Source organism: Solea senegalensis, linkage group LG10 (assembly GCF_019176455.1).
Source record: "Solea senegalensis isolate Sse05_10M linkage group LG10, IFAPA_SoseM_1, whole genome shotgun sequence".
Classification (NCBI taxonomy): Eukaryota; Metazoa; Chordata; class Actinopteri; order Pleuronectiformes; family Soleidae; genus Solea; species Solea senegalensis.
This window is the reverse complement of record NC_058030.1, coordinates 1,143,219-1,168,145: the sequence shown is the minus strand read 5'-3', so window position 1 is coordinate 1,168,145 and position 24,927 is coordinate 1,143,219. Positions and strand designations below refer to the sequence as shown.

The 24,927-nt window shown below is 43.0% G+C and overlaps 3 protein-coding genes across 3 annotated transcripts; all 3 read left to right on the top strand.

Annotated features, from left to right (window-relative positions):
* Window positions 1-1,543: 1,543 nt before the first annotated feature.
* On the top strand, window positions 1,544-11,514 carry LOC122775841 (ovochymase-2). The gene is made up of 16 exons (XM_044036042.1): window positions 1,544-1,613; window positions 1,756-1,853; window positions 2,398-2,495; window positions 3,791-3,963; window positions 4,045-4,140; window positions 5,319-5,497; window positions 5,683-5,884; window positions 5,981-6,013; window positions 6,252-6,342; window positions 6,450-6,582; window positions 6,926-7,112; window positions 7,269-7,393; window positions 7,739-7,832; window positions 7,948-8,079; window positions 8,283-8,381; window positions 10,990-11,514. The coding sequence occupies exons 1-16, from the start codon at window positions 1,544-1,546 to the stop codon at window positions 11,151-11,153; spliced, it is 1,974 nt and encodes a 657-aa protein (XP_043891977.1). The 3' UTR covers window positions 11,154-11,514.
* A 37-nt stretch (window positions 11,515-11,551) lies between these two features.
* On the top strand, window positions 11,552-18,320 carry LOC122776009 (myosin-2-like). The gene has a single exon (XM_044036312.1). It carries the CDS (start codon window positions 12,428-12,430, stop codon window positions 17,342-17,344), a length of 4,917 nt encoding a protein of 1,638 aa, XP_043892247.1. The 5' UTR covers window positions 11,552-12,427; the 3' UTR covers window positions 17,345-18,320.
* A 241-nt stretch (window positions 18,321-18,561) lies between these two features.
* Window positions 18,562-24,827, top strand: LOC122776010 (NADH-cytochrome b5 reductase 2). The gene is made up of 9 exons (XM_044036313.1): window positions 18,562-18,656; window positions 19,410-19,559; window positions 20,273-20,345; window positions 20,916-21,022; window positions 21,360-21,489; window positions 21,642-21,725; window positions 21,959-22,044; window positions 22,149-22,248; window positions 24,447-24,827. The coding sequence occupies exons 1-9, from the start codon at window positions 18,642-18,644 to the stop codon at window positions 24,617-24,619; spliced, it is 918 nt and encodes a 305-aa protein (XP_043892248.1). The 5' UTR covers window positions 18,562-18,641; the 3' UTR covers window positions 24,620-24,827.
* The last annotated feature ends 100 nt before the right edge of the window (window positions 24,828-24,927 follow it).

Below are 24,927 nucleotides of genomic sequence, written 5' to 3'. Positions count from 1 at the left end.
TCCTGTGGGCCGTGGTGTAAAATCGTTGATTTTCTGTATGGGGTTTGGTGCAGAGGAGTGAGCAGCTTACTCAGTGGCACAAGCTCCCGTCTCTTGTGAGTAAATGTTATAGAACAGTGAGATAAAACTGCAATTTATGTGGGGGTTTTTCTAACTGATGTGATGTTTGTTTGTTTTTTGTCCCAGAATTCCTGGAACACCCCTGGGGGGAGGGAGAGAGATGAGTCATCACAAATTGAATGCACTCTTGTTTCCCTGACTCTTTTAAAGCTTTGCCTCAAAGGTCACACATTTGGAATTAGACCGTCGGCTCCTTTCAGACGTTCACAACAAGCTCTGTGACTCAGGGTGACACAGTGAAATGAATTCATGAAAGCAAAGAGAACCAAGAAGGACGTTTTGTGTTTTGTTTGTGTTGTTTTTTTCCCATCAGGTAGATGGATGACGTTCCTGTGACGCTTCACACAAAGACAAATACTCATCTATTTTTCTTTCTTTCGGTGAAATGCGTTTCTGGGGAACTACGGTGGCTTTCACCGACCAGAAAGGTTTGTAAACGCTTCCTCTAAACATGAACATAATTTACAAAAGTTATTTTATTAAAGAACAGCAAAAACTAGTGATTAAGAACTTACTTTACTTTTCAAAACAGAACACAACGTCCATTTAACAACAAAAAAAGTATAGTAAGCTTTTGCTTTACGATAAGAAACGTGTCTGTTCAGACATCCGTACATGGGGAAACAAAATGGCGGCCTCTTTATAGCAAGACCCTTGCCTAAATCAATTGTAAAAAAAATGTTAATTTTAAGGCGACAAAATCACTTCACTGTTCAGGGTCGGTCTCTTGTGTCACGTGTGATGTTTCGAGGCGATCAGTCAATGTATGCTGAAGTCATAGGGCACTTCCTCTTTTGTGGTTGAAATTCGCCAAAACGCTGATGGTTGCTGTGGACACGCCCTTTTTCTTACCGTCATAAAAAACGCACCAATTTGGACGAGTTCGCTCATTTACGTAGAAATTCAAAATGGCCGACTTCCTGTTGCGTTGAGGCCATGGTTCCGGTGAACTTTTTTGTTCGTCTATTACATCTTCTCACCAAGTATCGGGAAGTTCAGTGGAACTCAATTTTGCCTCCGCTATAGAGACCTTGAGGTCTGGGCATTTTCGCCAGACCTGACCTCCATGCAAAGTTTCAAGAGTTTTTATGCACGTTAACCTCCTCAAAAATGACCTCAAAGCCGTGGAGAGAATAATAATCTGCAGGATAACAAAAGGTTTCTCGCACAAATTCGTGCGATATTCGTGGTTCAGGCCCCAATATTAAGGTTACTATCCTCAAAGATGGGAAATGGTGAGTTTTCCAGAACTTTCCATGTCGCGAGTCGTCTCGTAAACATGGGTTTGAAGACACTGATTGTTCTGGTTTGACCTTGAGAGTTTTATTTGTGACGCTTGAACTCAAACATCTGACTCGTTTATGAGCTCACACACACACACACACACACACACAGGCAACCATTTTGTCCGTGTGTGTTGGTGATGAAGGCCACTGTTGTTCTTCTCTCTCTGTGTTTTTGCGTGGACATCGTCGTCCCTGCTGCTCACACAGGTAAGAAACAAGAACTTTATTTCAGTGGGAAGGAGATTTCGTCTTCTTTGTCTTCGTGTTATATTTGTCTTTTTCTTCTTTGTCATCTTCTTCATCTTCTATGTCTTCTTCTTCGTCCTCTTCTTCTTCGTCTTCTTCCCAGGTTTAAAATGTGGACTTGCACAGATGTGGAGTCCGGTGGTCGGGTCTCTCAGGGTTGTTGGAGGCAGCGAGGCCACGTACGGATCACATCCTTGGCTGGTCAGTCCTTTAATATTCTTTCATGTCTTTAACTCCTCAGCCGTCAGCAGTGTGTGTACGTGTGTTTATGTAAAAACCTAAAAACCTCTCTTTGTGGGGAGATTTTGTCTGGGTTCCACACCTTTAAAGGGCTTTTTCAGGAATTAAGACCTGGTTTTATTGTCAGAATTAGGTTAAAGTTCGGGTAAAAACATGTTGTGTGGTTAGGTTAAGTTTAAGTTTAGGCCAGTACTAGTTATGGTTAAGGTTAGGGTAAGTCTTCAGGAAATGAATGTCAAGTCAAAGTAATGTCCTCATGGCAGAATCTCAATGTTTCTGAAGTTTAGAACTAAGATTTGAACCTGTGGTTACCTGTCCTAAGAAGAATAGCTGCACTGTATTGTATTGCATTGTATTGTATACACCAGTGTATCCCAAAGCCTGGGTCGGGACCCACAGAAGGGTTGCGGGAGATTTTTTAGGCTCCTCAAACATCAAATAACATGTATAAAATGAAGTTTTGACTAATTTATCAAACGTTTCTTACAATGATTCCTTGACCCAGGTTTCCCTGCGGCTCAAAAACTCTCATTTCTGTGGAGGAGCCGTCCTGACTCAGCGCTGGGTCATGACTGCAGCTCACTGCTTCACGTCCGTGTCAAGGTCTGTGCGTTCACACAGTTATTCCTCCGTTCATCACTGTGACAGCACAGAGTATTAGAGCCAAAGAGTCGCTTCCACTCCCTCTGCAATTCTTATTTATTCAATTATTAAACTGTTTCTCGGCTCCTTGAACAGTATGAACATGTAACCAGTAGCAGCCGTTTCCTCCTCCACAAAAGAGAGGATTTCCTCCAAGTCTTTGTGATTCTTTTCTCGGAAGTGACTCAGTTTGTTTTGTTAAAGTCCTGACACTGATGTTATGATTGTTTGTAAAGCTCAAAACCAAAGACTCCATGTTCCTCGTCCTCTTCTTGGATTTAACTTGAAAATAATGTTAAGACATTATTCTTGTAATTTTGAGGCTTTAACTCTTGATAAGCAGAGGCTCACTTTCATTCAATATGGCTCAAAAAACTGATTTGAGTCACTCGACAAAAGGGTGGCCTAATAAAATCTGTGCCTGATGAAGTGTACAGATTCAAGATTCAAAGTGTTTATTGTCATATGCACAGTAAAGAAACACGTTTCCCTGTACAATGAAATTCTTACTTTGCTGTCCAGCAAAAAGTAAACAAGAAATAGTATTTTTTTAAAAAAGTATATAAAGATACATATGAAGAAAAATAATAAATATTAAAAAGATATATGTGTATATATATGTATATATGTATATATACATATATATATGTATATATATGTATATATGTATATATATATATATATATATATATATATATATATATATATATATATATATATATATATATATATATATATATATATATATATATATACACACATACACACATGTATATATATATACACATACACACATCTATACATTTCAACTTCATCTTAGACTTTTCCAGCAGGAAAATTTCTTTTGTAAACCACTCACTCTCCCACACCAAAGTCCATTGGTGTATTTTTAGCTCATGGGGACACGGGAGCTGGTGGTCGTCTGCTGCCTCGTGTGGTGAGTTTGCGCCTTGAAGGTAAATCAGAGCATAATATTTTAAATACTGAAATTACAAAAGAACTCAGTTGAAACTTACTCACGAAGGCAGCAGTGGATCAACAACTCCTGTGTGCCGTGACGTGAAACTAACTTTTCTCTATGGAATTTGGTTGGGGAGAGCGTGTGGTTTGCAAAGCGACACAAACTTCATTTTTTAGTCAGAAAACAGAGAAATAAATTGACACAGTCCTATGATATCCTTGACTTCATACACATGGATTTCACTTTGACTCATCAAGTGACCACTATGACCTGAATTGCCTCATTTTCTGCGCAGAGAGTTCCTCGGTGGAGTGAGCGTGGTGGTCGGGGAGTTTGACCGCAGGGTGGAGGATGAAGAAGAGCAGGTTTTTGGGGTGAAGACCGTGTCAGTGCACGAGATGTACCGTCACGCTTCGCCCATGAGCTACGACATAGCTCTGGTCGAGCTGGACCGACACATCCGACTGGGCAGGTTTCCAATCCAATCATCGTCGATCAAAGGACGGTTAATGTTTATACTGATACGTAATTTTTTCTTTTTCTTAACAGGAGTCCATGTGCAGCCATTATGTCTACCGTTACCTGATGAGAGAGTTTTTCCTCACACCAGTTGCATTGTGGGTGGATGGGGAAGGATAAAGGAAAGTATGTTGTTTTCTCCAAAATGCATTTGCAGTGTTTTTTCTTGTGCGACTTTGGTCGACGTACTTGCTTGAGTTCTAGAGCTAAAGAATTTGAACCAATAGCTAATAGCCAAAAATTGACTTGAGTATTTTAAGGAACCACCAGGTGTTAGGGTCTACCAGGTCTACAAGAAAACAAAATGGTCGTCCAATTCTGATACAACTTTGGGATGTTGGAAGAACCACAAAACTGATTGTCCGAGGTACTTATTTATTTATTTATTTAGCGAATGCAAAGTCCTCCTGGTCTGCTGTATGGAGGGAGACTAATCCTCCCCCACAAGCACAAAGTGGGCTTGGGCTACTGCCCCATTTGTGAAGGACAGTCCTGAATCTATTGAGATTTGAACACTGGCTCCTTGGGAGGACCGTGCCTGGGACCTGTTGGATCGAGTCTGACTCCAGATGTTTATTGGGGACCTCCTTGGATGCCCATTCCTTCTCTCAAGCTGATTGGATGGTGAAGTCAGCTGGTGGGGGGTTCTTTCACATGGAGCTTCTGGAAGGGAGTCGAGCAGTGGGTGGGTTGGAAATGTCTGCATGGCTTGGTAGATGGGGGGAGTCTTTGACTTTTCGAACCATCCTTTGGTGCTCTTCCAAGGTACTGAAGACAATTATGCTAAGTTTGAGTTCCATGATTCCGATCACCCGACATGACGGGACATTTGCGTCTACAACTCTGCGTCTGTTTAGACTTAGCTGTCAGTTTTTAATCCAAAATTTGGATATCTGTTCAAACTTGGGGGGAAATACATTCTACCCAGAACATCAAAAACCCATTTATATCCAAAATATCCATCCTAGAAGCACCCCGGACAGTCTGAAGTAATTACTGTGGGATCCAGCAGAGGGTGCTGTGAGCACAGCTTGGCCTTAGATCCACTTTGAATTTCCTATTCGTCCAACAGAGCTAAACAAGCGAGGTTCTTCACCTTCTTCTCCCTTTAGGGGTCACCACAGCAGATCATCTGGCTCCGCCTTGCCCCTGTCCCTTGCGTCATCTTCTGTAGCCCCAACATTTTGGGGTTACAGAAGATGACGATGAATGTTCTAGCCATTGAATGATCCATCACGATTAAATATCGTGAAAGCAGACTTTGGTGTTCAGTTTTTACTCTGATCTGTTGTGTTCTTTGACAGGGGGTCGTCTTCCTGCGGTGCTCAGAGAGGTTCGTTTGGACCTGGTAGATGCAGCCAAGTGCAACCATGTCCTCAGAACTGTCAGAGGTTCACATCTCAACCAAAGACCACTCCGACCTCACACTGCCGTGACAGTTCTGTGTGCTGGGCCGGAGAGAGGCGGGAAAGACGCCTGTCAGGTAGAAGAAAAAATTCTCACCTAGTATCTTTACACCTTGAGGAAAGTCCTTCAAATGTAGTACAAACCTTCCCTTGGACTCACAGGTGAAGTGATGAGAATTTGGTGGTCAAAGATTCATGACCTAGCAAAGCAGTTAGGAGCGGTGTTGGCGGAGATTCATGCCTTCCTCCTTCTCCTCTCCAGGGCGACTCTGGAGGTCCCCTGGTGTGTTTGGCAGGGTCAGGTGGAGGCCACTGGGTGGCACTGGGCGTAACTTCCTGGGGTAAAGGATGTGGTCGGAGCTGGGGAGACAACGGCACCCGCCCGCCTTCCAGAAGGGGATCACCGGGGATCTTCACTGACGTCAGGCTGCTGCTGCCCTGGATAAAACTTCAACTGAAGCGAGGTGAGTTTCAGAGCTGGTGATCATGTCCGTTGGTGCGTTGGTGAGGTTCGCACACACACACACACGTTGACCTTTGACCCTCTGTGTTTGCTTCAGCCGACCAGAAGAAACAGGGAAACACTTTATCAGGTGAGTTGGTTTTTGTACTTGTGGCTTTGTGAGAACCAAAATCATAAACGCATACAGGGTGAGGACATTTTGGCTGGTCCTCACGTCCAGACCTCACTAAAGGTCGTTTTTGGGGAGGTTAAGACCTGGTTTTAGGGCTCGGGTTAGAATTGTGTTTATGTTAGTGTTAGGGTTAAAGGTTAAGGCATTGTCAATGAGGGAAAATGTGTGTGTGTGTGTGTGTGTGTGTGTGTGTCAGGCCTCTGCAGCGTCACAGATGGATCTCTATATGACAGCGATGGTGTGATCAGAAACCCCGCCCTCTCTGGTGATCGCTATAACAACAATGAGTGAGTGACACTGCAAAATTACACTGCATGAAAATGAAGTTATAAACATTAATATACACTTATTCTATTCTGAGGTGTGGCGGTAGGCGCAGTGTGTGTGTCCTCAGGTTGTGTGTGTGGAGAATCCCTGCTCCTCCAGGTCGTAGTCTTGTGTTGGAGTTTGAGTTGTTTGACCTGGAGAACGACTCGCGCTGTCGCTATGATCGACTCACAGTATCAGCGGGGACCTACAGACCGCTGGTGAGGTTCTCACACACACACACACACACACACACACACACACACACACACACACACACACACACTTTGGACTTTGGTACACACTCCTGCACCAAAGTCCATTGAGAAAAACACAATTTTAGCTCACACGGACACAGGAGCTGCTGGTCCACTGCTGCCTCGTGTGGTCAGTTTGTGTCACGGAGGTCAATGTGAACCAAATATTTCAACCACAGAAATAACACGTTTGAACTTAGTTACGGAGGATCAACAACTCACTGATTATCTCTATGGAGTTTGGTGCAGGAGCGTGAGTGCTTCACAAACAACACTTCGAGTTGTTGTAACTGTCACACGATGATGCACTTGTTTGTTTGTTTGTTTGTTTGTTTGTTTGTCTGTCACAGGTGTTTTCTGTGGAAGTGTCTCACTCAGCTCAGTGCACCTAAGTCCTTCCCAGAATGCAACACTTCTATTCTCCTCTGATGTCAGTAGAGCAGGAAGTGGCTTTGTTATCCGACACCGTGCTGTTCAGGGAAACACTGGTCCTGGTGGGCACACACACACACACACACACACACACACACACACACACAAATAAAATACACAAAGCGTTCAATTTTGTGTCTTTATTCAGTTTTCAGATGATTTTTTATGCACATTTATTTATGTGTGTGTGTGTGTGTGTGTGCGGGCATGTACCACAGAATGTGGGACACTTGTCTTCATTGAAGACGAGACTGTCGTCCACAGCCCACATTACCCACAATCCTACAGCAATGACTGCGTCGTGCGCTGGGTCGTCTACGCTCCCCGTGGTCACATTGTGAAGGTGATGCATTAAATTATCATTTAACATTTACTGACTGGAAACTGCACTTTGTACAAACGCTCACTCTCCCACCACCAAAGTCCATTTAACCATCACAGCACACGGGCGCCGTTCACCCACGCCTGCCTTCTTCACCGAGGGTGCTTGATTCAGATTGACCTCAGTGACACAAACTGACCACATGGTGGCAGCAGTGGACCAGGAGCTTAAATCGCTGATTTTCTCTATGGACTTTGGTGCGGGAGGTTGAGCGGTTTCCCATTTCCAGTTGGAAAAAGAGTATACAGCCATGAGATTGAAGTACTTTTCAGCATCATATCATATCATTGTCTTGTTCTGCTTCAGCTGGACTTTGCTGACATGGAGCTGGAGGAGTCGCACACATGTTTGTATGATTCCCTCACTGTCCTGGGAGACGTGGAACTAACGGAGGAGATAGGTCAGTGAGAAGATATGATGTCATCTCTCCCTCTGTGTGTGTGTGTGTGTGTGTGTCTTATTGTCTTTTGTCATACGTGTTTGTTTCACTTTCCCTCGTCTTTGTGTTTGCGCAGCGGTGTTGTGCGGTCGCAGTGTCCCTCCTCCTGTCCTGTCCTACCACAGCGTCATGGTGCTTCACTTCTCCTCAGACAGCAGCGTCACACACAGAGGCTTCAGGGCGTCGCTGGCATTCATCGACCGCGCAGGTGTGCGACATGTGACGTGTGTGTCACTTTGTTTTGTTGGTGCATTGTTGTCGTAAAAAAGATATACAATTATATTGGACCTTTAATGTGCTGTACTGCACAGGCCTAAAAAGCAGCATTGACAAAAACACAAAAAAACACTAATAATTCACAATACGACAAAACTGTAACACAATATTTGTTGTGTTTTTTCCCCTCTGCAGACCTTCACCATGGCGACCACGCCCCAGTGAGGGGTCAAAGGGGTCATCAAGATTACGTGACAGCTGATGGGTCTGGGCCTGCAGCATCACATGGTCAGGGTTTGTTAAAACTTTCTTTTTAAAGTTTTGGACAATTCGGTGGAACTCAACATATGCCGAAGTCATCGGACACTTCCTACTGGCGAATGGTCAGAATTCGCTAAAACGACGAGGGTTGCCATGGCCACGCCCCTTTTGAATCCACAAAACCCTTCGACAACTTTTCATCTTTGATGTGTCTACTACAAGTTGGCAGGTTTTCTTTTATGCCGGTACGACAAAACCGCTCGGACGAGTTCGCTCATTTATGTAGGGTGCAAATCGGCAAAAAATGGACGCCTAAATTCAAAATGGCCAACTTCCTGTTGAGTTGGTTACACTCAACTTTTTTGTTCATCTTGGTCAATAACATCTTCCAACCAAGTTTCCAAGGGGGCGCTGTTATAGAGCCCTTGAGCAACGCACGGGTCCGGGATCTATGCCAATATCACATTTTTGCTAGACTTGACCTCCAATGCAAAGTTTCAAGAGTTTTTATGCACATTGACCCCCTCAAAAATCTGAAGGATAACAATAGGTTCCTTGCACAAATTCGTGCCAGGAGCTGTTTCGGGGCCGAGGGTCTTCAGTTTGTCCCTATTATAATGCCGTCCTACAGTCAAACTGTCCACCAGTGTTTTGTTTTGATTGGCATTTAGAGCATTTATGTGACATGTGACACTGAGCTGAGAGTGTTCACTCGCACACACACACACACGCACACACACACACAACGCTTTCACTTCTGTGACTGATCTCACACATCGCACATCACACAGCTGTAAGGTTTTGTCGTCATTAGAGAGGAGAATTTACAGCCTCACATTTTCTCTCGTGATCAGAAACAAAAAGGGATTTTAGCGACGATGCTACTACTTAGCTTAGCTTCATAAATGACGTACACCTGCTTTGATCTACAATATCTTAAGAATGTGTGAGGCTTTATCTTGACTTTAAACTGCCTTTTCTGACTAGAAACTGTAGTTTTTAAACCAGTTAGATATGAAGTCTGACCATTGATTAGATTCAGATTTGATATGTGGCGATATGTGCAAGAAGATGGACAGGCTTGTAATAATGGATGTGTTAAGTGCAGTTGGTACTTCTTTTGTAGAGCCGGTGGAAATACGCCACAAGTTCTGGCTCTGAGTCAATCACGCACTGAAAATATCCATTTAAACACAACACATTCATATTTCTATTTGCACTTGCACCACAGGCTTTATTCACATACATTTCGACAAAGACATTTCATTTGTAAATACCATATGACATGACAAAACATATATGATCAATTATTGTCTCATTTCAGGTTATCATGACGCTCAACTCGTATCTTTATAGAAAGTTAATTACATTTTTTCAATTGTATTTTGATTTTATCTACTACTACTACTTATATATAGATATATACCCCACTTATTATAAATATAATAATATACTGTATTTACAATAATATAATATCAAATAATACTAAAGGATCGGGTCACACGGTGGTGTAGTGGTTTGCACTCTTGCCTTGCAGCGAGAAGACCCGGGTTCGAGCCCCGCTTGGAACAAGGGCCTTTCTGCATGGAGTTTGCATGTTCTCCCCGTGTGTGCGTGGGTTCTCTCCGGGTTCTCCGGCTTCCTCCCACAGTCCAAAAACATGCAATGTGGGGATTAGGTAAATTGGACACTCTAAATTGACCATAGGAGTGAGTGTGAGAGTGAATGGTTGTTTGTCTCTAGTTGTGTGTGGCCCTGCGATGGACTGGCGAACTGTCCAGGGTGTACCCCGCCTATCGCCCGATGTAGCTGAGATTGGCACAGCACCCCCCGCGACCCTCTGGTGGAGGATAAAGCGGTTAGATGATGACTGACTGACTGACTGACTGACTAAAGGATGGTGTGTAAATGGACAAGCATGTTTACAGGTGCAAAGCAGCCTCTAGTGACAATTCCTAGGAACTACAAGTAAAACCAACATTAAAATCTCATGAATGTGAGCAGTGACAGTAGAATGATAATAATCATAAAGGCTGTTGATACTGTTTATGTAGATATTAGAATTGTTATTATTATTCAACAGCAGGAAGGAAGACTCAAGAAAAACAAAATGATGATATATTTTTCATGACACATGGACACAAATGTCCCTGAAAACTGCATTTCCTGATGTCTATGGAAGACCAAACCTGTCGTAATTGAAAAAAATAAATAAAAAAATACATTGGAAAAGAATAAGAAAAGTTGGGATTAAAACACTTTTTTTTTTTAAAATAAAGAAAATAGTGAATTATGGCAGTTTTGGTCCTCCGTAATTCTTAGAGTAATCAGATGAAAGTGATATTTCAAGTGTTTTTAGCCACTAAACAAAAGGCTAATTATATTTACACCTGTTAAGTTATTTTTAATTTTTTATATATTTCTCTGTCAGCTCGACAGCGCCACATACAGGCCTGGCACATAGACAACAGCGTTTCGATTACTTTTCAGGGGTTTTTGTGTATTAAGGCATTTCTTGTAACTATTCTAGTTACAAGGAGGAAAAAGAAAAGGTTCATTTAGGAGAAGTTCTGTCCTGAATTGAAATGTGTGTTGAGAAACTGACTGGATCTTTGTTTCTGTCTGTGTTTTGTAAACCCAGATGTGCAGCAGTCCAGTACCAGAACCACTCCCTACCAGGGGGATTTGGATCAGGGTCCCAGACTGGATGACGTGGACACAAGCTCAGACGATGAAGAGTCTAGTGGAGGATCCTCATCGTTGATGTTGTCACCTGTGGGACCACGCCCCTACACGAAAACATAACATTTCATAACATTCATAACATTTTCAAACTACTTCTCTACTTCTTCTAGTAATACAAAGCTAAATGCAAATGCAAATTCAAGTATTCCTTGAATTCTCACAGTTTCCACAAAATTCTGTGTCTGTAAACATGTTAGTGTGAACATGTTTGTGATTTATTGGAATTATTTTAAATTGTATGTACTTTGTACCTCAGGAAGTTAGCTTACAAATTAGCTAGCTAACAGGCTACTTAACGTGTATTGTAGCCTCTTAGATGTAGCATCTGACAGCCTGTACACTAATGCTGCCCTCTACAGTTAGACATTCTTAAAGACATTTTATCCATGCTTTGTTTTCATGTGCTCACTTCAGGCCACGACATCCTGCCCATAAAGACGGAACCCCCCCACAAATGACTCAAAATGCTGCAGCACATACACCAGGCCTGTAAGTGGCGCTGTAACGCTGTTAATCGAATGCATCCAAAATGGGGAAGAAGTGGGGCGTGCGTATAAAAACCTGCCCGCCATTGTTGATGTTGCGCTCACGTTCCGTCACGTGGCATTTTCTAGTAGCGTATTCGCTGTCTGCACGGAATTGCAAAGCCTGTTTGTTTTTCAGATTGAGGCGTTTTAAATAAATACCGTTTCAGGTCCCCGAAAACGCTGTTTCCACGTGAACAGAGCGCCCAAAAGGGTATGTGTATTTACCTAAACCTGGTTCCCTGTTGGGGCTGGTTTTCTTTCCTCGAAATCAATTTTCAGTGTTGAGCCATTGAGTTGTCTTCTTGTCTCTGAGACAGTTATGGTCTATATTTAGTAAACATTTTCTTCCAGAAGAGGGCAGCATTACACCTGCCAGAAATGATTATCAGAAGAAGAATATGATTTTAATGTGACATTGCCGTTGCCATTGCCAAATGGCTATGAGCTTTTTACAGAATAATGAGAATAAAAGTAAACCTTTGAATGAAAACAAAAAGGCCACTGCTGGTGCAGTTTAGTAAAGCTGAAGTAAACATTCTATTCCTTTGATGATATTGGAATCATTCTTGGCTCAATTGGCTAAGATCAAGTGTAGGTGAAGGGCGGTCAAGCAACAACTGGCTCATCTGACTTTCATGGTTAAAAAATGAAGAGTGATCATTGAAACGTATTAAAACAAGATGATGACAGATGCCAAAGAGAATAATTTGTCACATTGACTGAATTGAAATGATCACAGCAGTGGAGTGCACTGTGGAAACTATGTTTGCACGATTAAAGAAGTGAAAGGAAAATCCTCAGTGCGAGATGGATGACAAGCATTCCAGCAGCCCAAGATCCCATAAAAGTGAAGATGAGCTTAGGAGGAAGATTCTTGAGGAAAATCGAGTGTGGCAAGCTAAATTAAAAACATTATGGAAGAAGGAGAAGTTCAGCGAGGACGTAAAAAAGACAGAAGCCGCACCTTTAGACACGGCAAAGGCAGCTCGTGCGTTTCAGCGGAAGACTGAAAATCGGATGCTCCATCCTCCACTGATATCATACAAGAGATCCTACTCCTGGCCTCAAACCCCGGAAGCTAAGCTGCAAGAAGATTCAGTGGATGAGAACCAGGTGACCGACAGCTTGACAAACCACAATAAGGAGCTCCATTGCTTACCGACATGGGAAAAGCTTCATTTTAAGCTGGAATCACTGGCTCACCAACGGAGGCCTGATCATCTGGAGGTCCATCCTCCACTCACATGGGAGACAAGTGAATCCTTCAGGCTTCACACCCCACTCTCTGAGTTGGACACGGCTGAGGACTCAGTGGATGACAATCAGGTGATTGTCAATCTGAAATATCAAAGAAATGAGACAGTTGAGCCTGTGCTGGTTTTACCCACAGACCCTCAGAAGATGAATAAACTTCTGGAGGATGAGATTTGGGAACTTCACAAAGCTTTGTTGACATTACTGGCAGACAAAAAGAACACAAACCATCTCAAAGATGAAAATCAGCAGCTGCATTCGTCACTGACACAGGAGAGGAGCGCCACCTCCAGGCTTCAGGCCCAAGTCTCACAGCTGTGCAAGACCTTTAACCAACAGAAGCCTGACCATCTGAGAAATCTAAATCAGAAACTCCATTCTTCGCTGACAGAGGAGAAAACTATGAAAACCAGGCTTCAGACTGAGGTTTCCGAGATTCGTAAGAAGTTACAGACTGCGCAAATGAGGGTCGACAATCTGGACAGTGTAAATCAGGAACTTCGCTCTTTGCTGACTCAACAGACCAACGTCAGAGCTGAGCTTCAGGACCAGGTCTCCAATTTGAAGGAAACTCTGCAAAAATCACACGCTGCTTTCAGAGAAGACTATGAGGAAGTTAAAAGACACCTGACAAGTGAGATCAAGAAGAATTTTGAACTCCAACAAATTAAAGACAAAGCTGAGAAGCAGGTAGTGAAGGTCTGCCAGACCACACAGACGGAAATTTATGAAAAGACAAAAGCGGAACGTACACATTTCAAAAACATGGCTTCGGACAAAGAAAATGCAGCTTGTGGAGCCAAACAGAGAATTGTTGACCAGGAAAATGAAATTCAGCAGCTTCGTTCTTTACTAACTCAGGAGAGGAGTGCCACGTCCAGACTTCAAGTTCAGGTCTCTGAGCTGCATACATCTTTGCAGGCTGACCATCAGAGGATTGAAAATCTGATCAATCTAAATCAGGAGCTTCGGTCCTCATTGACACAGGAGAACGCTGACAAAGCTGGGCTTCAGGCCCACGTGTCTGAGCTTCAGACAAAATCACAGGCTGACCAGCAAAGGATTGAGAACCTCGAGAAAAAAGTTCGAAAGCTCAGATTTTCACTGAGTCAAAAGACTGATGAAAGCACTGAGCTTCAGGCGCAGGTCTCTGAGCTGCATAAGAAATCGCATGCTGACCAAGAGATGATTGACAATCTGGACAATGAAATTCAGAAGCTTCATTCCTCGCTGGCACAGAAGAACTTTGTCAAAACAGAGCTTCAGGACAAGGTCTCCAATTTGGAGGAAGCTCTGCAGAAATCCCAGGCTGTGTTTAAATCATTCCAGGCTGACTATGAGGAGGTTAAACGACGGCTGACATGTGAGAACAAGAAGAATGTTGAACTCCAACACTTTAAGGAGAAAGCAGAGAAACAGGTGGTGAAGGCCTGCCAGACCACAGAGACTGAAATGCTCTTTGTGAGCAAAGAAATCTTTGAAAAGACAAAAGCAGAGTGCAAACATTTCAGAAACATAGCTTCAGAAATAGAAAAGGCAGCATGTGCAGCCAAACAGGAGATTGACGATCTAGAAAATAAAATTAAGCAGCTACATTCTTCGCTGTCACACGAGAAGAGCACCAACTCCAGACTCCAAGCCCAGATCTCCGAGCTGCAAACATCGTCACAGGCTGACCAAGAAAGGATTGCCAATCTAGAAAAAAAAGCTCGGAAGCGCCGCATGTCACTTACACAAAAGACTGATGAAAGTACTGGGCTTCAGGCCCAGGTCACTGAGCTGCATAAGAAATCACAGGCTGACCAACAGGCCAATGACAATCTGGTAAATGACATTCAGGAGCTTCGTTCTTCACTGGCACAGCAGAACGTTGTCAAAACCGAGCTTCAGGACCAGGTCTCCAATTTGAACAAAGCTCTGTGCAAATCACAGGCTGAGTTCAAGACATTTCAGGATGACTACGAGGAGGTGAAAAGACGCCTGATATGTGAGACCAAGAAGAATGTTGAACTCCAACACCTTAAGGAGAAAGCGGAGACGCAGGTGGTGAAGGCCTGCCAGACCACAGAGACCGAAATCCTTGTGAGCAAAGAAAGTTACGATGATATAAAGGCAGAGTGCACACATTTCAAAAACGTAGCTTCAGACACAGAAAAGGCAGCCAAACAGGGGATTGACAATCTTGAAAATGAAATGCAGCTGCTCCGTTCTTCGCTGACACATGAGAAGAATTCAGCCTCCAGACTTCAAGCCCAGGTCTTTGAGCTGTGCACGACTTCACAGGCTTACCAACAGAAGATTACCCATCTGGAAAATGAAATTGACGATCTCCATTCTTCCTTGAAACATGAGAAGTGTGCTGCATCCGATGTGCAAGCCCAAGTCTCCGAGCTGCTGAAGATTTCACAAACTGACCAACAGAGGATTGAAAATCTGAAAAATCAAAATCAGGACCTCCGTTCCTCGCTGGCACAGAAGATCAGCAGTGAAATCACACTTCAGGCTGAGGTCTCTAAGTTGAATTGGAATTTACAGACTGACCAACAAAGGATAGACCATCTCAAAAAAGAAAACCAGGAGCTCCATTCTTCGTTGGCAGAGGAGAACAGTGTCAAACTTGGGCTTCAGGCCCAGGTCTCTAATTTGAAGAAGACCCTCCAGAAATCAAAGTCTGACCTCAAAATATTTAAGAAGGGCCACAAGGAGGTGAAAGAACATGTGGTGTGTAAGAAGAAGAAGAAAAGTGTAGAACTCCAACACCTTAAGGAGAAAGCAGGGAGGTGGGTGGAGAAGGCCTGCCAGACCACAGTGATTGAGACACTCTTTGTTAGCAAAGAAGTTTACAAGAAGACTAAAGCAGAGTGCGCACATTTAAGAAATGTAGCTTCAGACAAAGAAAAGGCAGCGTGTGCAGCCAAACTGATAATTGACAATCTGGAAAATGAAATTCAGCAGCTACATTCTTCTCTGTCATACGAGAAGATTGCTACCTCCAGACTTCAGGCCCAGATCTCAGAGCTGCACACGGCTTCACGGGCTGACCAACAGAGAACTGACAATCTGGAAAATGAAACTCGGGAGCTCAGATCTTCACTGTCACATGAGAAAAGTGCTACATCCAAGTTTCAGGTCCAAGTGTCAGAGTTGCTTAAGACTTCACATTCGGACCAACAGAGGATTGGCCACGTGGAAAATGAAAATAAGAAGCTTGGGTCTTCGCTGGCAAAGGAGATTTATATAAAAAACAGTCTCCAGGCCCAGGTGTTGGAGCTGCATAAGAAATCACAGGCTTACCAACAGAGGATTGGCCACCTGGAAAACGATAATAAGAAGCGTGGTTCTTCACTGACAAAGGAGATTCATACAAAAATCAGTCTTCAGGCCCAGGTCTCGGAGCTGCATAAGAAATCACAAGCTGACCTTCAGAGGATTAACCACCTGGAATCGGAAAACCAGAAGCTCCGTTCTTCGCTGACTGAAGAGAACATTGTCAAAATGAGGCTTCAGTCCCAGGTCTCTGAGCTGCACAAGAATTTGCAGGCTGACCAACAGAAGATTGACCATCTCAAATACGAAAATCAGGAGCTCACTTCTTCACTGACTGAAGAGAACGTCATCAAACTGGGGCTTCAGTCCCAAGTCTCAGAGCTGCACAAGAAATCCCAGGCTGACCAAGAGAAGATTGACCATCTCGAATATGAAAATCAGGAGCTCAGTTCTTCACTAAAACAGGAGAACAGTGTTAAAACTGGGTTTGAGGCCAAGCTATCCGATTTGAGGGAGTCTCTGCAGAAATCGCAGGCTGACTTCAGAGAATTCAAAGATGAATACGAGGAGGTTAAAAGGCGACTGACGTTTGAGATGAAGAAAAATGCTGAACTGCAACACCTTAAAGAGCAAGCAGCGATCCAGGTGGAGGAGGCCTGCCAGACCACAGTGACTGGAACTCTCCTTGTTAGCAGAGAAAGTCATGAAAAGACAAAAGCAGAGGGCAATCATTTCAAAAACATAGCGTCAGACGCGGTGAAGATGGCACGCGATGCCAAACAAAGAGGTGATGATCTGGAGAACGAAATGCAGGAGCTCCGTTTGTCACTGACTCACAAGAAAAAGGCCGTATCCAGGCTAAAGACCCAGATCCTGAAGCTGTGCAAGACTTCACAAGCTGACCAACAAAGGATCGACAGTCTGCTAGAAGAAAATCAGCAGCTCCGTTCTTCACTGACACCCGACAGCTCCAGGCGTCAGCCTCAGGTGTCCGAGCTGAATCAAACTTCACAGGCTGACCCACAGAACGATGTCACTTACAATCGGACGCTCACGTCCTCGATGACACAAGAACACATTGAGACAATCAGCCTCCAGGCCCAGGACATAAGGGCTGAGGCAGCATGTGAGACACCTGAGGTATCACTGAAGAAGAAGAAGAGGCGGTGGAAGAGGTTCCTTAAATCCTTTGCTTTTGGCTAAGGCAGCAGATAAAGACTAAGATGCACACACTTACCATCATGTCCCATTTTTTACACATGGTACATAGATATATATATGAATATTTTCCTGCTTTAATATTGAAAATAAAGATATTTTTAAATCCATTTTATTGAAGTACCCTTTTAATTCTGTGGCTGGTTCAGAGTTTTATTCAATATACAATGAAGACACAAGGTCACACAAAATACAGTTCTCTCTGATGGTCAGTTTGTTTACATGTCTAAAACTTTTAGAATACTTGTAAACACATTAATCAGACTAACACAAATGATTGAATTACGCGACCGTGTTGGCAGGCAAAGATGCGTTAAAAATGAATAGGACTGGTGCTGGATTCAAACTAACTTCTCTTCATCTTACTCTTCACTTCATCACTGAAGGTCACTGAAAGTTGACAAGAGCCTGGAGGGAAACAAATGTACACAATCTGGCTTTGTGACAAACATGCACTCTGGAGTCTACTGGCAAAGACAGTGATGTTGTCACTGGAAGGGTGAGGGCTCCAACTGAGAAAATACCCTGGTATATACATTAGAACAGAATTTCTGATTTTCCACCAAGAACCACCAGAGAAAGCTCACATTACCATTGTTGGCACAGGTACCACAGTTTGGGAACCATGGGGTCTAGTATGAACGTCTACAGAGGTGCGTTCTGCACATGTTCCACAAACTCTTCCCCTGGAATTTGACCCAGAAATAATAGAAGAAGACAACCTGGCCAATCCATTGTTTTGGGCTGTGAATTTGTGAGTGCACCCGAGCAAGAGTGCCACGCACTTTGGCCAATTAAAGTTCAAATCTCCTGTTGTGATAATGAGTCATCTATAACTGATGTAATCCATGTTTTAATGATCGTATTATATTCCATCTGTGCACTAGAAGTTTTCTCATCTGCGAAAGCAACAGATTTTTTACAGATTTTAAAATGCATTCTCTTCAGGGACTACAGATTTACAGAGATTATGTAACCACTCTCCCTCTTGATCTCTGCGTGTGTGTCTCCTCCCTTCCTGCAGTGGTGTGATGTGAAGGCTCTGCTGCTCACTGCCGGCTCACCACCTCTGTAACATGTAGGGCCATGATAAGCTCAGTCTTCCTATTGGTGCTCTGGACTTTGTGTCAACCTTTCCCCCAGTGACAAGACCGCCCCTTGAAACGGCCCTGTCACTCATCAAAGAGAGACAGAGAGAGAGAGAGAAACTGTGTTACCTTGACTTAGCAGACTCTTATCTAAGGCAGTCGCTGTGAGGACAAGACACTCACATTTTACAACTATGGATCAAAACTTGGTGAGCGTTGACTTTCGCTCTTTCTATTTTTGTTAACTTTGACTTTATTTGTCCTTTTATCTGCCTACCTACCTAAAAAATTAATTTCTATCTGTCTGTTAGCTAAAAATTTGCTGAAAAATTACATTTCAATCTATATGTGAGGGAGGGTAACGCTAATGGACCGGGAGCTAGCTTAAATTTTGCCGAAGTTAGCTATTAGTTAGCATGTATCTGTTTGTTTGTGTTTACATTTACATTTAAGTGTTTACCAGACGCTTTTATCCAAAACGACTTCCAAAAGAGGAATAAGCTTCACAAAAGAAGTCTTGGAAAGAACAACACTAGATAGGAACAGTGGACTGACATAGGGGGGGAGTGCAGAGGTGGATCCAAGTGTAGAAGGAGAGGGGGTAAAGGTCAGTGCTAGGATAGAAGAAGCTCTTGGAAGACCTGGGTCCTCAAGAGCTTCTTGAAGATAGACAGGGACGCCCCCTGTTCTGGTAGAGCTCGGTAGGTCACGAAAAGAGTCTGGATTGTGTTGGCACCACCAGACGACAGTCGTTTGATGAATGGAGCAGTCAAGGGGTAACGTAAGCCTTTAGGAGAGCTTTTAAGTAGGTGGGAGCAGACCCATGAAGAACTTTGTAGGCTAGCATCAGGGATTTCAATTCGATGCTAAGGGTAGCCAGTGGAGGTCAATGAACAGGGGGTGACATGTGCCCTTTTAGGCTGATTTTCCATGAGTCTGAGGTTTCTATATTATCCTCTCAGGTGATCCCGGTGGTGGCGGCTTCTTCTGTGGTGGTGATGACACTATTGTACTTCCTCCTGCGAGGATCTTCAGGAGAGAAGAAGAACAAACAGCCCGTCACTCTGCAAGACCCGATGGTCAAGTACTCACTTCCCCTAACACACAAACAGGTTGGTGTGTACACTTTAAAGAGGTAGTTCAGGTTTTTTCGGCACTGTTCGGCTTGATTTCTGTCCACGCGTCTCCGGAGCACAGCCTCCTACTCAACACACTACAGTGGGTTAGATAAATACACCAGACTCCTCTGTTAAATATAGAGATAATCTCCAACAACTACCAGGGAAATCTGGTAGTTGTTGGAGATTAACCCATGTTTTTAGGATTGTTAAGTAATTTTAACTGATCACAGTTTGCATTGTTCAGCTCGATTTGTGTTGGATGTCTCTTCCTGGCCAGTCAGTGGCCGGCAGTCTGACCAAACATCACACAGTTACCTACTCAGCACTCAGCTTTTGGAACCTCACCGGAGCAAGTATTAAAAATAGTACCTGGTACCAGATACTATGCTAGTGGAAACGCTACTTAAACCCTGGCGAGGTGAGGCGAGTAGAGCTGGTGGAAATATGCCATAAGTATATCAGCAGCTCCTGTGTACCAGCAATCTAAAACAACTGATTTTCTCCATGGAACTTGGTGTGAGAGTGTAATCTGTGTCAGCAGAGGGCTTTGTAACTGGTAGAAATACCATTAAATATAATATGTTGTACAAAAAGCATGGTTTTTGTTTTCACTGAGCACGTCTGTCTCCAGCTCTAAGTAAAATGTCTAATAATAAGTACATCATGCAGCCATGGTTAAAAAAGTTGTGTTTGTCCTTGAACAGGAAATCAGTCACGACACAAAGAGACTGCGGTTTGGCCTTCCATCTGAAGCTCATGTCCTTGGACTTCCAGTCGGTACTGAAACTCTTCTCCTTTCTCTTTGCTCTTCCTTTTCTGTCTTATGATCTTGGATCGAGTACAATTTTAGTTTATTTATTTATTGACATGTTTTTATGTGAATGTAAATGACATTACTTCTATATTTCATTAGTTACATATGAATGTTTTGGAAACTAGAAAGTGTAAACTCTTCTGCACCAAAGTCCATAGAGAAAATCCGAAATTTTAAGAATTTCAAACTCTGAACTCACAAAATAACACATTTGAATTCACTGATGGAGGCAGAAGTGAATCAACTACTTTCTCTTGCTGTGATGTAAAATCGCAGATTCAGGCTGTGCGTGGTTTTTACGTTTTTTTTAAGAAACACAAATTCATGAGTTCCCAGCCAGACAAGGCTGTGATAAAACAGGGAACATACGTTTAAAGTATTAAACTAGCGTTGACTGAACTCCTTTTATGCCATGTTTTCAGTGAGAGAGAGCGCCTCCTTGTGTCAGTTGTCAACTTTGACAATGTGTCCAAATCTCATACAACCACACAAATAAACTCAAAACTGACCAATCCCTTTCCTATTGTCCACAGGTCAGCACGTGTACCTATCAGCAAAGGTAAATGGCAGCCTGGTGGTCAGAGCCTATACTCCAGTCTCCAGTGATGAGGACCAAGGATATGTGGACCTTGTGGTCAAGGTAAATAAAGAGGGTTAAATAAAGTGGACCAACTGGATGTTGTTTTACTACCTGTGAAATAGCAGTTTTGAGGATTTTAAATAAAATAATGTTATATTCTGTAAATAATAGTAGCACTCTGCACATGCATAGATTAACTCAGGTTTCTGATAGGGATCACGTGGCAAGATGGCTACCCAACTCATACTGGATGTGCAAAGTCCGGCTACTTCCTGTCCAAAATATTTATGGTGGTTTCAGGGATTTAGCATGGACCAAATTGGGTTTCCGGTGCGGATCGGTTAGTGACAGCCTTCAGAGACTCTTGAAAGGCCCTTAACTACAATTTTCTTCTCAGGTTTACTTCAAGAACTGTCATCCCTCCTTTCCAGAGGGAGGGAAAATGTCTCAGTACCTGAACAACATGACAATCGGAGACACTATTGATTTCAGAGGACCTAATGGACTGCTGGTGTATAATGGAAAAGGTCTGTGATGTGTGTTCTTCTTCAAATCAGTTGTATACAGTGCATTGGTATTTGCGATCCTTATATTCGCCAGCAGATGTTGCTGTGGCACTGTCATTCTTTGGTTGCTCTTATTACAGTATGTTGACACTTCCTTCCTCTCTTCTGCTCAGGTCAGTTTTCCATCAGACCAGACAAAAAGTCAGAGGCCAAACTTCGGAAGTTCAAGCACGTTGGAATGATCGCAGGAGGAACAGGTTTATATACATTTCTTTGCTTTATTTGCCACTGTTAGACAGCCTTTTCTGACTGGAAGGTTTTTATAATTGCGTTTTCCTTGTGTTGTTCTTGTGTAGCACTACCTCATATAACCATAGATTTTAGGATAAAATCTATGGTTATATGAGGGCTCCATTTAAACTCTCCTCTCCTTCTGCTAGTTTGATATGAATCACCCTCTGAGACCAACGTCATTCTTCTTTCATCACAGGTATCACTCCTATGCTGCAGTTAATTCGTAGGATCACAGCCGACCCTACAGACAACACCAGCTGCTCCCTCATATTTGCCAACCAGGTCAGATCAGTGCAGTATATTGCTTTGTGAAATCTTAAGTGTTACTGAACATAAATGAAAAATGCCCTTGAAAGATAATCTCTCTTTCACTCTCTATTGCTCAGACTGAGAAGGATATCCTCCTGAGGGAGGAACTGGAGGAGGTGAAGAAGAATCATCCTGACAAAGTCAAGGTCTGGTTCACACTGGACAAACCTCCACAAGGTAAGGTTTTCTTCATTTGTGGGCAGGACAACAAGGCGTCTGATTGACTTCATAACTGTCTATGTACCGCCAATTCCTGTTTTTAAATAACCCATCTCTCCATCCATCCATCCGTCCATCAATTCACCCATCCTCAACCGCTTATCCAAGATTGGTCGTGGGGGTAGCTAGTCCTTGGTCTGCCCCAAGGTCTTCTCCCAGATTGACTTGCCAGGAACACCTCCCTTGGGAGGTGCCCTGGTGGCATCCTTACCAGGAGCCCGAAGCCGCCACTACTTTGCATGGAAAGTAGCAGTTGCAGCGGCTCTACTCTGAGTCCCTCACAGATGGCTGAGCTTCTCACCTGTTTGTACCCATGATCTTGTTCTTTCAGCCATGACCTGATCACTGATGGCCATAGGTGAGGGTAGAAATGAAGATTGACCAGTAGACTAAGAGCGTTGCCTCTTGGCTCAGCTCTCTTTTCGTCACTACGTTGCAGAGTTTGGTTCATGGGGGTAACAGCTCTAGCAGGAGGCACCAGACTTCCCTTTTCCTGGCCACATCGTTCAACTCTGACTGTGGGGACCACAGGCACTCCCAGGCCAGTGAGGAGATATAATCTCTTCTACTAGTCCTTGGTCTGCCCCAAGATCTTCTCCCAGATGGATGTGCGAGAAGCATCCTTACCAAGAGCCTGAACCACTGCAACTGGCTCCTTTCCACACAAAGGCTCTACTTTGAGTCCCTTGGTCCTGACCTTATGCTGACCATGCTTGACCATAGGTCAGGGTAGAAATGAAGATCGAACGGTAAATTGAGAGCTTTGCCTTTTGGCTCAGCTCCCTTTTTCATCACAAAGGTGCTGCAGAGCCAACGCAATACTGCACTGGTACTTTATTTCAGTAATCTGTTTCTGACTGGAAACAAACTTTTGTAAATAGCTTTCTCTACTTTTGAGCACACAGGGACACAGGAGTTGGTGGTGTACTGCAGCTAAACTTTGTACTTTGAGACATGTAGGCCACATTACCACTCATAATGTGGGATCTCTTGAAAATATTTCCATGTTACCATACAGGATATATACAAATATGTATATAAATATGCAGAACATGTGGGTATTAGTGCCAGGCTGCAGGAAGCTGAATGAAGCTTAAGGCGCCGTCATCTGGTTTCAAACAAGAAGAAAATCCTCACAGGCTGAGGAGGGAGATACTGTAGCTCCAGCTGGGTGTTTAAGGAAAAGAAGCAAAACACTCGTGCCTATTTGCATAATCCTGGAAGTGAGCAGAAATTAACCTTGTTACATCATTTGCTTCCTTTGAAGGCCTTGATCGGAATATGTATTCTGTCTCACTGCATCTTCACTACTTCCATTCAGTTCAATCTTTTCATTTGAAGAAATGTCTGGTTGCCACAGCTACTGAACATTTCTAGTGCCGTGTTCAGTCTTATTCTACGTTTTAATTGTGTATGAAAAAGAAAATTCCATTACTCATTTTATATATCACCTCAATAGTCCATCCATGTGCTAGCTTATGTCTCTAGCAAGAGTTTGGCTAACTTTGGCTCCAGTCTTAACAAAGCAGGGGTTGGTATGTCTATTCTCATGCTAGTGTGGTAGTTTGACAAAGTTAGGCTGAAATCTTTTTATTTATTTATTTGATTTTGACGTTTAAGTTTCATTAATAGAGCAGTGGTTGGTTCACATCATCATGCTTGCTTACCACATAGACGATAGTTTGGCTAACTTTAGGCACAGTTGTGACCTAATTTAAATGAGCCAAACACCCGTTGCTTTTTAGCTGCCTGATGAATCGTACATTTTTACTGCAGAATCCCTTTTGAGGGAAAATGAATGAGCTTCCCTCTTCTGCATTTGCTCCTTGTGGTATTTATTAAAAGTTAATGGTTAGAGATAAAATGTTTTACGGTGTTACTGAGAGGCCAGTGTATGGACCAATAAGAGACAGGTTAGCAATATGCAAGATATTGCGTGAACACTGAAAAACGTAAGAGTCTCTTCATAAATTTGAGTGAATGAATATATTTGGGGATATGTTTCATTTGTAGAAGTAAACATCGCAGAAACCTATGTCCAAACCTCCACTCACTGTTATACTCTGGATTTTCAGTCATTTTTTTAGTCTTTTTTTCATCAAAGTGTTGAAAATAATTTGCTTTTCTGATTCCACCATTTGTCTTTTTTTTCTCAGGCTGGAGCTACAGCTCAGGGTTTGTCAACTATGACATGATCAAGGACCACCTCCCTGCTCCATCTGCAGATGTCCTCATTGTCCTGTGTGGTCCTCCACCAATGATACAGTATGCCTGTCTCCCTAATCTGGAGAAACTGGGACACAAAACAGAAAACATCTTTTCTTACTGATGACCTACAGGGCAGCTTTAGTCACTGTTTGGTCACAAATTACTTCTATGAACACAGCTGATTTTATACAAAGTGGTGCGTGTGTACCATTTATACCTGTTGCTGGTTATTGCTGTGTTTGTCTTCTAAGATTTTTACTGTCAAATTGGGATTTTAGGCCTAAATAAAATGCTTTTTATGAAATAAGAGTAAAGATGGAAAAACAACAGTATTGATTGTTGCTGATTTTTCCTCCAATAATTATAATAATAATGATAATAATTACAGTTGCCTTATCTCTCACTTCATCTTGATCATTTCACTATATC